General features: G+C 40.8%; 1 protein-coding gene across 1 annotated transcript in view; it reads left to right on the top strand.

The window, feature by feature from the left end:
- Window positions 1-13,933, top strand: part of ANKRD33B (ankyrin repeat domain 33B) — a 44,876-nt gene that overhangs the window by 27,081 nt on the left and 3,862 nt on the right. The window contains exons 2-3 of the mRNA XM_066545677.1: window positions 2,116-2,245; window positions 7,737-7,877. Of these exons, the coding sequence (XP_066401774.1) occupies window positions 2,116-2,245; window positions 7,737-7,877 (271 nt within the window). The remainder of the gene's footprint in view (window positions 1-2,115; window positions 2,246-7,736; window positions 7,878-13,933) is intronic.

The raw sequence follows: 13,933 nt of genomic DNA, 5'->3' as shown, positions 1-13,933 counted from the left end.
CAAAAAACCAAAAAACCCACTAATGTTTGTTATCATTTTTTTTTACTGCACTTTAACAATATTTGAACTTTATACTTTTACAAAGAGAACAAAAAAACCAAACTTATTTTAAGCATCTGGTAACTATTTTTAGAACAAAAAAATGTTCTGTGAAAATGTACTGTGAAAATATCCTCCAGATATTGGGTGAAACAGGTTGGTTTTTTTTCATTAGAGGTAGAGATAGCTACTTTTAGTTATTCTTACAACCTTTTTGAAACTATCTTCAAAAATACCATTTTTTCTAGTGAATAATAGAATCTCTTTTCTTATTGTCAAAAGCTTTTGGTCTCCCAAAAATTGTAAACTTAATTTTCTGCTATCATAAGTAATGGACATTTTACTGAATGACTGCGTGGTGTTTTAAATCTTCACAGCTTTTGGAGTTGTAAAGACCTATATCCTGATCATCAGGTGAAAAATTAAATTATTAAAGAATTGAAATAATGCTCAAACCTTGGAAAATGGACACTGACACATTTTTCTTAAAGCTAAAGACTATTACATTACAGTAAAACTTGGATTAATCTGTAAATCTCACCAGGAAAGTACATACGTTCAGTAAAAAAAAAAAAAGTTGAAAATAAATGACTTTTGGCAGAATCCTCTGTACAATTTCAATAGAAGGCTTTGAAGTATTGCAGGTACTTCACAAGGAAATGAAGATGCCCTTTATAAAGCAACGGTAGGTGTTGCTTCATGCTGAGGGCAAGAGTGAATTGAGAACAAAAGAAAGCAGAGTAATTATTTTATTGAGAGATGTAATTGAGAAATAACCTACATAGCCTGTGGACAACCTGAAGAGTAGGTATCACTCCTGTATCTCAGTGAAGGTGTTTGCCACCTCAGCCAAGAGAACTATCCAGAACAACAGTGAAACAGGACACTGAATAAGTAACTAACTACTAAGATGACAATAAATAAGAAGCCACAGTCGTCATCTGCTGAACATCTCTGTCTTAGTAATGTCCATGGGGAAAAGAAATAAAGAGAATGTGTAGGCAAGAGAAAAATGATGGAGGAGTCAGGGTGGGCCATTCTGTTTCCATAACCAGGTTCTCCCTGCAAGTCTTTGGTGTGAGTGCATTTCAGGCAGGCAGGGCAAGCAGGCAGTTTGAGATTTGTGTATCTGCCCCCATCTTTTGGGCAGTCAGTCAGATGCTCTCACTGAGCTCAGGCTCACTGAGTGACGCGCTGGCAGCAGGGAGGGAGCGCAGGGAGCGCTGATTGTTCTGCGCCTGCCCTCCCCTACAGCCAGCAGCCCCAGGCTGAGTGAGGGCTGCCCAAGCAATCCTGAAGACTGCAGATAATGGCTTTAATCCTAGTGGCCAAGAGAGCAGCCAGAATTAAGCACTGTGGTTCCATTTAATTAATGACAAATGTATTTTGCAGTATTTTAGGGAAGCTGTCAGTTTGCTGCTGTGGAGTGAAACACTATCTGGGTATCAAGCATAGTTACAGGGTTTACCTCCTGGCTTGGCTTCCTCCTGGAAATTTTACAGCCTCCAGCTGTCATAAAACACATTAAGCAGGACCTCTAAAAGCAATTTAATTTTATTTATGATTATAAAAAAAGGAGGCATAGTTCTAATGGGAAATTTGAATTATTTAATGATAGCAACAGGCAGTATGAACACAACTCCTGCCTACCACTTTCCCTTCATGGAAAAAATAGCTGTTTTTCAGAGAATTAATATTCAGAGCAGGTCCAGTTCATCTTACCTGCTGGGTTCATTTTATTATATAATAAAATCAGATTTATTCTCATTTGGGTATAGAGTATATAGCCATATAAGCATAAGCCATTTATAAACAGTTACTTTGCATGTAGTATAATGTAATACCTACTCTCCTAGGTATTTATGAGGAGTATCAAACATTACTTGCCAAAGGGCAGAGATAAAAGGAAGTGTATGGATCTGAACATTGTGCCTGGAGGTGATCACTTGTTGTGCTGGTACCTTTTCAGTTCTTCAGTCTGGAAGAAAAAAAAATTAAACAGCTGTCTAGTAAGCTTCTTTAGTGAATTTTTCTCAGTCTGGCAAACCTAAGTCTCTCTTTATATTTTACTTACAGAATGGTCTTATCGTTGCCTGTTACCAAGGTTATGTGGACATTGTAATGGCCTTAGCACAATGCCCTCACCTTGATGTGAACTGGCAGGACAACGAGGGGAACACGGCTCTAATTACAGCTGCACAGGCAGGTAAGGCTCTCTGCATCACCTCTGACATGCAGGGTCTTGGGAGGAGTGTGTGTTTAGGTTACTTAATTTTGGGATTTTTTTTCAAATCCCTGAAAGAAATTATTCTGTGTAAAGTAATTCTGGCTAAGCCCACTCCCAAATAGGTTTGTCATGATTTTCTTTGAACTAATTAATCTACAATAGTATTTATCCAGCAGATTAAGGGAGCAAAAGCTAGATGTTTTTAGTAGACACCATTAATTATTTTAACTTAAAATAAAGAAAACCTCATCCCAAGTGTGCAGTATTATAGTGCTTAGTTCCTTTAAGCTGATTTTCCAATGTTTGCTCTGGTGAGCAACAATTGAGCACTGTGGACATGTAATGTGCTGCATTAGTGCTTTCCTCCCATACTTGCTGCACCTACCTCAGAGGGTCTGTAGTAATTGATGACTGTAGGAAAACATATCATCATTAAGAAATACCTTATCTGCTAAGACATCCTTCATCCACTCCACAGCTGAAAAGCAAAAAACCTCAGCAGGATTTAGGATTTGCCAATGATCCTTTTGTAACACCTGATATCAACATCAACCATGTTAATCCTGATGCAGGCTGGAGTTTAGCACAAGGTTTTTCTTTTATCCCACCCAGCATGGTAATGTACAGTGAATGAGTCTTACAGATCACTTAGATGTAAGAGAAGCTCCTGGGAGAGTTCCTTGCTTCCAGTGTTCAGTTAGAAAACAATCATTTGATTATTTCTGTTTAAATTGAAGGGCTGTGCTTCAATCTTTAAGGGAAGGTTTAGTTTCCTCTAATGAGTGTCAACAAAGTGCTAAACCATGTAAATCAGGAAAAATTTCTCCAAGGAAGGAAGCCATCACTTTGTAGTCTAAAAGCCAGGGGCTGCCTGGCTCTGCATCTCTGGTTTCCTTTGCATGTTGTAAGGCACTCTGCAAAGGCAGTCACTTTCCAAGACAATGCACAGCTGGCCTTTATCATGTCTGCTGACTGGTGAAGAGTCTGGGATGTTTGTGGGAGCTCGTGGGACATAGTTCTCACTCCTAGACACTGGCTGCCTGAAGGGAACAAATTTCTATCCGGGAGCATCAATGGGCATTACAAGCCATGTTTAAAGATTGGAGCAGTTCGGTTTCCATGTCAATTTAGTAATAGTGCCACTAGACATATCCAGGTAGTACCTAACCTTGCTTTGTATTGTACCAAAAAGTGAACTCTGCAAAAGTTCCTGCAAGATGGGTCTTGAATACTGGAAGAAAGAACTGTGACCACATTCATAGCAAAGTCATGAGTAGAGTAGCTTTCCAAAGAAGGTGGAAAAGTCCCCAAAACACTAATCTACTTTTATTTATCTCCCCTAATATAAATTTGAACTAAAAAAGGTTTAACACTGCCTCCTTCTTGACCTTTATAACTCATGATAATGAGCTCAGAATTAATCCGGTGGGCTGACATTGATTTGACACTCTCTGCCAGTACTTGCTATTGATCCCAAAAGCAACCGGAAATTACTGTAGTCAACAGAAATTTGTACAAACCCCCAACAACTTGGATGTTTTCCCCTGCCTGTGCTAATCCTGAGCTACAGGGTTTACACCAATACCGCTGCAGTGTTAATAGAGATTACTGTGAGGCTAATACTGCAACCAGAGGAGTTATAGTGCAATAGATGCTGCTTAATTATTGCTGGATGTTAAGTAGTAACACTGAGCAGTCCATTATAAAGACCTGAAAGCAAAGCTTATGCAAGCTTGCCTTCAGTGGAGAATTTATTTGTTGGGGGAGGGGTTAACTTTAGGCTGTGAAAGTAATCACACTTTTGCAAAATATGTTATTCTGAAATCACTGTTGTTTATACCAAAACTATGGGGTTTGCTATGGAAAGTAATAGCAAATCCACATTATTTCAGGTATCTGTGAGATGGTATTTGAAGGTTTCAGAAAGTGCTCCCATTTTTGTTATGATCCACTGCCAGGTGGGCCATCGTGTATGGCCAGACCCCAAAGGGGAGCTGGATGGGAAAAATCATGTGGTCTTGAGGAGTTGTTCCTTGTGTATAGATACCAAAACAGATGACAAGGACTCTTCACTTGTGCTGAGGAGTTTAAATCCACATTTGCCTATACCATTTCATGACTGCCCAGACATGATGCTCAAATATGAGCATCAGCTTGAAATAAATAGGATTAAATTAAAGAGCAACTAGAGTCTCAGAAGATGAGTGAATTCAGTTTCTCATATTGCTTTTGATAATTTGAGATTCTCATCCTCCAACAAAAGTATCTAAGGCTGAAGTTTTCTGCATGGGCTGATCAGAGAAAGACAGGTTGGGAGGATCAGTGAAAAGCAGTTCTGTCTTAACAAGCTTATTAATATAGAAAAATAACCACAAAGTGCTCTGCTTTGTGTGTAAATGTCACATTTGAAAATTGGTCTGTTCGCCTGCTTTCTCTATGTTTCCTATTTCTTATATCCCTTTTCAGAGAGAGCTTGCCTTCCAGAACTGTAAATGCATTGCAGTCTGCAGCAGGTGGTGTCCAGAAATGGGTGGTAATGCTATTGAAGCAGAAGCAAAATCATTAAACATCATTACAAGGACAATGCAGAAAAAAAGGGGAGATTGATACAAACATGTGGTTGAAATAACAAGTGGAAAAGGAAAAGAAAGAAAATTACAAATTTTTTTCCTCAGTTCTGCTGCTGATGGGGACATAGCTACATCAGTGTATAGTAATTGGCATGCACTTGTGCTCAGAGGGAGTTGTATTTGCTTACAAAGTATACATGTTTTATGTTGCAGCCACCAGTTTGAGAGCCTTGCTGGGAACAAAATTGGAAGCTATCCCAGTTTCTGTTTATTAGGAAAGACATGAGAACACAAACACCTAAAACACCCAGAAGATAAAGCCTTCTGGGTGTCTTTGGTTCCATCCATCTGTGAGGAAGCATTTGCTGCCCGCAGGCCAAACACAAGAATTTTGCAGGTACAATTCAGGAGTGAGATGTTATTTGACAAAGGGTCTTCCTTACTATGCAGCTTATCCTTCTGCCTGCATTACACAGATTATTAGGTAATATTGTCATCATTACAGGCCTTTCCTTTGTGGCAGCAATTAAGTGAATTAAGCTATTACAGACATCTGTGCTGATCTCTAAATACGGCTCGCAGGGAGAAGAAGTGAGACCTTGGCATGCCAGTTCTGGTAGGAAGTAGATCTGGCTTGCAAACAGCAAAAGCCTGCTTTGAATTCAGTATTGCCAAACAGGCTGAGCCCAGGCTCGTTTATTTTAGAGCTGCACAGGGCTTTCACAGCAGACTTTGCATCACAGGAGGCTCACCCAGTTTATAAATTAGGTACAGGCTGCTCGTTCACACAGACACAGGAGAACCAAAGCAAACTTCATGGCATTAAATCAAAAGTGTACGACGGGGTTTGAACTAAAACTTGGCAGCTCTGAGTTTTGCTTTGAATTTGATATCTGTTTGAACTGGAAATCTGAAGCAAAACCTCAGAGGACAGAAGATCCTCCAGATTAAAACTGGTTTTCAGGAATCCCTGAGACACAAAACTTCTGTGAATCACAAACTTCTTAATTTTCTTTCATATTTTGCTGCTGGTTTGTTTTTTTGGGGTTTTTTTTGTGTCTAATTTGAAGTCACTTCTAGTCCCCTGGAGAGTTTTGATTAAGAAAGGTCTTTCAGGATTAATTCTTAGGATCACCCCAGATTTGCAAAACATCTCCTACTGTAATTATACTTTTGGCAAAAGGAAGAACATCTTCAGTGATGTAATAACTGCTGAAAAATCTTCCATTTTATTATTTCTACTTCTTTCAGCTTGTCTCTAGTCTTTGTGGTCAAAAAGCAGGGTTTTGTTCCAAAGCCTTCATGAACCTTCATGATGTTGCACATCACTGAATCAGAGCATGTCCTGCAAAACAATTTGGGCACAAAGATTCTCCCAGTAGCAACTGACTCCTTTCTAGGATTTGATTTTATGCCATAGAATCAGCAAAGCTGAATTCTCTTTATTGAGTAAGCAGGACCAGGCCACTTGATCCTGCCCTGAACACAGTTCGCTTTTGCTTTGTTCAGCTTGTTGTGGTTTGATGAAACTTTATATTTCATTCTCATCAGACTGCTCAAGGTACAGGGAGCTTTTTATTTGGTTTTCTCTGGCTCTGGAGTCGCTCATCTGATCTGCATTATCTCTACATCTGCTCAGGTTTCATGAGAGTCTCCAGTTATGCAGAAAGGTAGCAGAGTAAAAAAAATAGGAGAGAAAGAGTAACACCTGCAACACAAATTAATTGGTAAAGACTTTCTTAACTTGCTTTTCAAAATGAATGGAGGACTGTGTTGGTACAAAGTGGCTGCTGATGAAATCTACACCAGATGTGATGCTACAGACTTTTAAAATTGTCCTGTATGAATTCTAATCTGCTTCAGTAATATTTCTAGATGAATTTGAATGGCATGCATCACAGAATAGTCATCTGGTCTGCAGAGCAAAATGAGAGAATATTTTTACAGCTCTTGCTAATTAAATTGTGATTGTTGCAGCTGCCTGACAGACGGCATTATTTTATAGAGCATCAAAGCATCATAAAATGATTGACAAGTGAAGGGAAAACTGTTTTGAATGAGTCATAATGGCCCTAGCTATTCATCTGATAGTCCAATTATAAAGATTTGGTGTCTTAATTGGTCTTCCAACCATTTAGCCAGAGATGTGTTCAGCTCCTCCATATAGCCTTGTAGACACCAGTTATCCTGGCACACAAGGCCCATGAATGGCAACAACAGTTGCTTTTAGAAACAGAATTTAAATAATTTATTTTACTACCAAAACTGAACATCAATCCAATTTCCCAACTGCAGGAAAGTAGACAAGTGGCTTTACACTGTCAGATGGAAAAATAAAAATGTGGGATGCTACACAAAATATTCCTTGCTCTTGTATCAGGCCTGGCATAGTTTGAAAGCATTGTTAGCTGGAACAACTATGTGCAGTCATCACTTTTTAATGAAGCAGCATGATTGTAAGGCTCAAATTTACCAGGGGAGGGAAAAAGCTGAACCTTTGCAATAAGTTGCCCCTGGTGATGGGGCATCGGGTGTAGGGATTGCCTCTGCAGTGCTACTCACTGGGTCAAGAACCTGGGGCCCCTTGCAAACTCAGAGTGACCATTTCTAGTCTTCAATTATTCTCTTACCTTAAACTGACTTTTCAGAAAGGAGAGCAATTTGAGAGAAGGTAGGAACCCAGATTTTCCACCTCCTATCCCAATATTCTGGTCAAAAGTCAGGGCCACTTAATCCTAAGGCTGATGACAGTGTTGAATGGAAGAGGACACAAAGAAAAGATATCTTATTAATTATCTGCATTTTCCAGTTATCAGACCTGCAGGAGTAAATTTTTGGTTTATCCTTGAGACAGCACCTGCATTGTATGACATTTTCTCTGCTTTTTTGTTTCTTTAAAGGGCACATAACCATTACAAACTATTTGTTGAACTATTTTCCTGGGCTTGATATTGAGAAGAGGAATGCGTTTGGATTCACAGCCCTGATGAAATCTGCAATGCAGGGCCGAACAGAATGTGTGAAAGCCTTGATGATGGCAGGTATGCAAAGTGCTTTTCTTTGTCTTTGTCACCATCTAACAACTACCAAGAATAAAATTGTCTCTTGGGATGTTTTTGCTCTGAGAACTGTGGTACAGCCTTCCCTGGAAATCGGTGCAGCTTTTAAATAAGCCATAGTCAAGGCAGTGAAGGCAGATGCTGCAAGAGTTTGCTTGTACAACCTCACCCAGGAGCTCTCCTAGAGCTGTGAAGGTGAGATTTATTGTCTCCAGGAGAGTCTGGGGAGCAGGATCACCAAAATTTGTAGAACATGAGTTGATGAAATCCGTGACACAGGTGGGAAAGACATGCTGGTCGCTGGCTGCCATCTCTGTGTGTGGCAGACACTGCAAGGGTGAGATCACAGCCAGACCTCCATTTCTGCCTTGAACTGTGCTGGGGACTGGAAAGCTTTGGGGGCTCCAGCCCCTGTCAGGAGTGTTGGGTGTAGGGGCCACATCCCACCAGGGAACACTGGTGGGAAATCTGGTCACTCACTTTTTGTTAATGCCTCCACAGCTCTGAGTTTGGTCTCCAGGTTTATGAGCAACAGAGCACCACCTGTGTCTGCTGCAAGGAGGGAGCTGTGGCACAGGGAGTGAGCAGGTCCCTCTCTGCCCACCTGTCTCTCTACACAACTGAGAACAGAAATTATGTTTTTTGCTCTTGGCTCCTGTCTGCTGTTGAATTTCTGGCTGTGTTGCATTGCACGGTGAAGGGGTCCTGGAGAGGAGAATCAGAAGGCCCCTTGAGGGGCAACAGCCTCTACAAGAGCCGTCCTAACATACAGCATTTTTCAGCCACAATATTGTATGGGTTTTTTAATATGAAGTAATTGGTATATAAACTGTTAGATAACGATTAAATAACTAGTTTCTATTACTATATATATTTGTTTTTCAGATGCAAATATGAAAACACAAATTAAATATTGTGGAAATAATAACAAATGGCATGTGAATATTGTTACTGTCCAGATCAAGAGTCCTACAGGTCCATATCATTGGGACAGATCTTGAACAAGGAGTTCATTTCAGTGATTTTGCTGTCACAAGAGTCTAACCCTTCATAATCAGAGTATTTTAAGTCACACGATTTTATCAAGCATAGTGATATTACTATCCTTCATTCCGTGATATTACTGTCCTTCATTCCATAATATCCAGTTTCTAGACATTGATATGACACAGAAGACATGATGTGGTAACTAGTGTGTTATTTTCTGCTAGGTTCTGTAGCCTCTTACTCTGGAACAAAGGCTTAGGAACTGGATCATTCATTTTAAATTTTTATGACAGAAAATTATGAAACTACTGTCAGAGCTTGAATACCACTAGAAACAGATGTACTTTCTGGACTCACACGTACATCATGCAGATGCTAGTTCAGAATTTTCCAGTGAGTGTTATAAATCATTACTTAAAATGAAACTTCAATCCTATGATTTTCTGACTTGTCAAATTTGCCTTATGGTGTCATGACCTATTATTATCACTCAAGATCTGAGGGAAGCTTGTTCTTTCTGTTTGGGTCACTAGAAGCTGTTTTGCAACTTTTCATCTATGCAAATAACCCAGTACTTGTTATTCTGATTCTTATACTAAAATATTATTATCAAAGTTCACTTCTGTGGTTACTGCCTCTAGCATCTGAATAGCCATTTCTTGTTTCCATGATTCATAAAAAACCAGAATATTGGGGAGAACAAACCTTTAGACAGCCAGAAAATGTTTTTTTTTTAGCCTCCATCTTGGGTTTGCCTACAGAAAGCTTTATCAGCCTATTTTTGCATCAGAGATAGAGAGGATACCCAAGGTCATCCACCAACTAAAGATCTAGCAAGTTAACATACTTTTGATTTTCTGAATTGCAGTTTCAGTGAGTACTTGCAGTTCCTCACATTTTCAGCTCAAATTAGAGGCCACAAAGGAAGCGCAGTAATTTGCCTTCACCCATTTTAATATCTGAGTATTTTTTAGCACTGCACAGTCTGGTGAAATGGAGGGAGGGAAGGAGGGAAATTCTCATTCAGAATGGATTTAGAAGTAGTTTGAGATTTAAGAGACACTGAGTGGGTGCTGACAATTAAGTACTAGTGAGCTGCAGAAGGTAAAAGACATTAAAAGATTTGGTGAAAAAATCAGTTTCACAAATAAAGCAGCAAAATTTGATATTAAAATGTAAAAATGCATGGCAACATAGAGGGGAAACACCCATAATCAGCTGTGGGTCTTCTTGCACAGCTACAAAGCAGTTATGTGTGTTTAGAAAAGAGTTACAGCCAGGAGGTTTTAAACCTGGTATCCATTCAGTGGCTTGGGTAAGACCTCTGCTGATGGCAATGCAGGAGGTCAGCAAAGCAAAATAACTCACCTTCCTAGCTGCCTTAGCATGGATTCAGCACAGTCAGATGGGGAAAGAGGTGACAGCAATGTGTGACAGATGGTCGGAGCTGGATTGCCAAAGTGACTGCTCTTTCTGAAATTTGAGTTTGTGGAGGGGGGGCAAGGTCAATCACTACAAGATTAAGGCACTCTGAGACACTTGGCCATAGCATTGCTCTTTCAGAGGGAGCCTTTGGAACATGTGAATTTGCTGCTTGTGAGCACACAGCGGGTGAAGGGGGGCCCCTCTGCCACTGGCAGTTTGTCACAGGCTGCTGCGCTGCCAGCACCACGCCTCTGCCAGCACTCATCAGGGGAGCCAGCCAGAAATGCTGGTTGCTGTTCACGTGTCAAGCCCTGCTGTAATCTCCAGTCTAAACTCAGTGCTGCTTTAGTAATGCTGGCAGAGTGGCCCTGGATCTGCAGACTGGGCTTTAAACCCAAAAAAACACCCAAAAAACAGGCTGGCAACAAACACCTGAGTCTCTTCAGCCCCATCTTTAAACTCAAGATGCCTGTTCTGCACCTCAAAAGGACTTGAAGTCTTAATAAAATAGGATATTTATATCCTAAAGGAGCATGCGTGTTCAAATTAATTGCGCTGAAAATGATCTTCAGGGAAACTTCTAGGAAAAGCAAGGCAAGTGGCAAGTGCAGCATTCCTGAAAGAAAACTTGTAGGCTATAGTTACACTGAAATGACAATTAGTTCTATAAGACTGCTATCACATGTACAAAGGGACATGACTACTCATGTATATTCTAGATAAGGCATTCTGCTGAATGACAAGTTTGTTCAGGAATGTATCCTGATTTGCACAGAAAATCAATAAAACCATAGTGAATAACACCTTAGGAGAGATTTTGTGATACAAGGTAAAAAGTCAGCATTGATTTCTCTTGGTAGGTTGGGATTTCAATACTCTGTAGTATTGTTTTCTGAGACAGTTTCCAAAACACCTGGGGAGCCATCTGTCAGAAAGAATGGGCTTCTCCTCAGAGGAAGATGAGCCAAGGGTGACAGCACCAGCCTCCTCAACAAAGGTGTTCCTTTGAGGAACGTGGCAGGGCTGGTGTCAATAACCTGGATCAGGCAGCACTGCAGTGATTGCCAGGCAAGTCCATGATAACAAAGGCAAGTTCATAGAGTCAAGGTAGGTCTGAGGCAAAACAAGAAATTATGTCTGTGGGTCAGGGTCCAGGCCAGCAGGGCACAGGCATAGCCCAGACAAGGGCCAGAGCTGAGTGCAGCCCCCAAGCAAAGGTGAGGAGCCCCCACTGAGCACTTTCTCACACTGCTCTTTTTGAACTACTCTGCTCCAAATTCTCACAGCTGCACCATATCAGAACTGAAATGACTTTTTCTTGAAGATAATGGTAAACAGCTGTCTAGACCTCTTGCTTGTTTACAAGCTGAGAATTAAATTTTTTATTTGAAGACAATTCCTTTAGCTGCTGTTCTTCCTGTATTAATTCCTTGCCTGTTATATGTACATCAAGGAAACAACTTCCACATAATTTGCCACAGTCACAGTGAGCTCTTTTGGGAAGGAGCTCAGAATCAGGCAAGTATTAAGAAGGGACTAGGGAAAGAGGCTAGTGTGAGATGAGGGAAATCCAAAGATAGGAAGTTTGGGTCGGGAGGTTCAAAAAGAGGTTAGGAAGCAGGAGGTATGTGTTGGTCTGCCTTTTTCCCACCCCTCCCTGATTTATCTGTAATTTCTACAGTCATGAACTTCATCAAACCATTCTGCCTCTGAGATCCTTTCTTCAAATCTACATGAACTCTTTGATTCGTTCCTTCTCTTTGGCTTCTTTCCACCTTCCAGTCTGGGTCCCATGCTTGACTCCCTGCAGTGCCCTGGTGCTCTCTCTCTGAGTGTCCTTTCTGCAAATTTCACTTAAATTATACTTTAACTGTTATCAGCAATTTTGCTTAGGGTGTCTCCTTCCACATCCATTCTTGATCTATGTCTCCAGCATCTTCTCTTTAGGGATATTCTCAGAGACTTAGGAACTAGCTTAATAAAGCTGAGGTTTTTATCACTTTTCCTCTGCTCTCTTTTTGCCTTTATCTTCCTCTAATGACAAAACGTCCTTTGTGGGAAAGGTTATACTGAACCCACCACAAACTAGATTGTGGTTGCTTTTCTTTATATCAAGTACTCCTTATTCCAGTTTGAAATGCTGTCTCCAAGATAATCCACCTGGAAAAAAAATTATTATTATTTTATGTACCAGTATTCTGGTAACAGTCTCATTGCCAGTATTCTCTGGTCCTTTCCTCAGATTTCTGGACATCTCCTTCTTGTGAAGCAATGGGATAGACTGTCACTTTTGTGACAAGATCTGTGTGGGTCAGTTTTGTGTTGTCTGTTTGAAAATGGTCCTTCACCTGGTAAAGAAGCCCTTCAATAAGTCAAATGTTCTTTGTATCCCAGCTTTAAACTCTTTCAAGAAACCCAGAAACTGTCTGCAGTGACAGAGATATGAGTAAACCATGACTAAATGTTGCAGAGCTCAGTATGTTGAGGGCAGCTGGGCAAAGTGCCCGTGCCTGTCCCAGGGAACAGATCTGCAGAACAGTCTGCAGACTGGAGCGTGCAAAGCTCCCTCTGAGATCAGTCAAAGATCAAAGGCAGAATATAAACTAAAGGATTTTCAGTTTAAGAACCTGTCTGCCTGAAACCAGAGAGTATTCCCTCACTCTCCCATTGATTTCATTCTTCACCTTCATACCCATGTACTGTAGAGCATCAAGGTGTGTGTGCCCAGGATCACTTGGATGCAAAGCCCAGGATATGGTGCCAGTTGTCAAGTCCTTGACACGTCTCTGAGATTCTTTTTAATTGGTGCCATCAAGCCAATTTTTTGACAGGTCTTTTGTATCCTATAGCATTCACCAGCTGTAATCTGCTGGCTATTTGCAACAGTGTCCTGCCAACTTCAGCTTCCAGAACCACTTGCTGCTGTTCATTGTTCTGCAGCAATTCTTCCACAGGTGCACTTTGGATTGAGCTTCCTGTGTCCTTTACAGAGCTCTTCTTTGTCAGCAGGACTGGGCACACGCCATCCTCATTAACAAATGCCCACAGCTCCACCCTAATGTTATGGGAAGACTTCCCTGCAATTTTCTGGTTGCCAAGGAATGTGGGTATGATACTAAGGAAGTTGTAAAGGATACCATGGGGCAGACTGGGATGTCTGCTTCTCATGAGACTCTTGTATCCTCTTTTCAAGAGCCCCCAAGTGCCCCGGGGGAGAAGAGTGTAACTCCACTTGAAAACAAGAGGGAAGAAGAAGGGCAAAAGCCAATGTGTGAGGTCTTAGTGGAAGATGGAGAGAACAAAAGAAATGCAAAGATGGAAAAAGGATGCAGAAATATGTGAGAAAAAAAAAAGAATGGTGATGGGGACAGACATCAGAATCAGAGAGATAAATATAAACTGGGAATGGGAGAAGGACAGGCCACTTGAAATAATTTCCTTCCAGGACAAAACACTTCAAATGTCTAAGCCTCTGCTGTGTAGCCTGTATCCCAGCTGCCTTTTATGGCTGATCCACTTAGAAATAACAGAATGTTTTGGCTAACAGTTACTTCATTTCCTTAGGCTTGTTATCTCAGGTAGGTGAGACCAGCTGTTTTGGGTTCAAACTGAAGGTCCATCTCACC

Source organism: Molothrus aeneus, chromosome 1, assembly GCF_037042795.1.
Source record: "Molothrus aeneus isolate 106 chromosome 1, BPBGC_Maene_1.0, whole genome shotgun sequence".
In the NCBI taxonomy this organism is placed as follows: Eukaryota; Metazoa; Chordata; class Aves; order Passeriformes; family Icteridae; genus Molothrus; species Molothrus aeneus.
The sequence above is the reverse complement of the archived record's forward strand: the minus strand, read 5'-3'. Positions and strand labels throughout refer to the sequence as shown.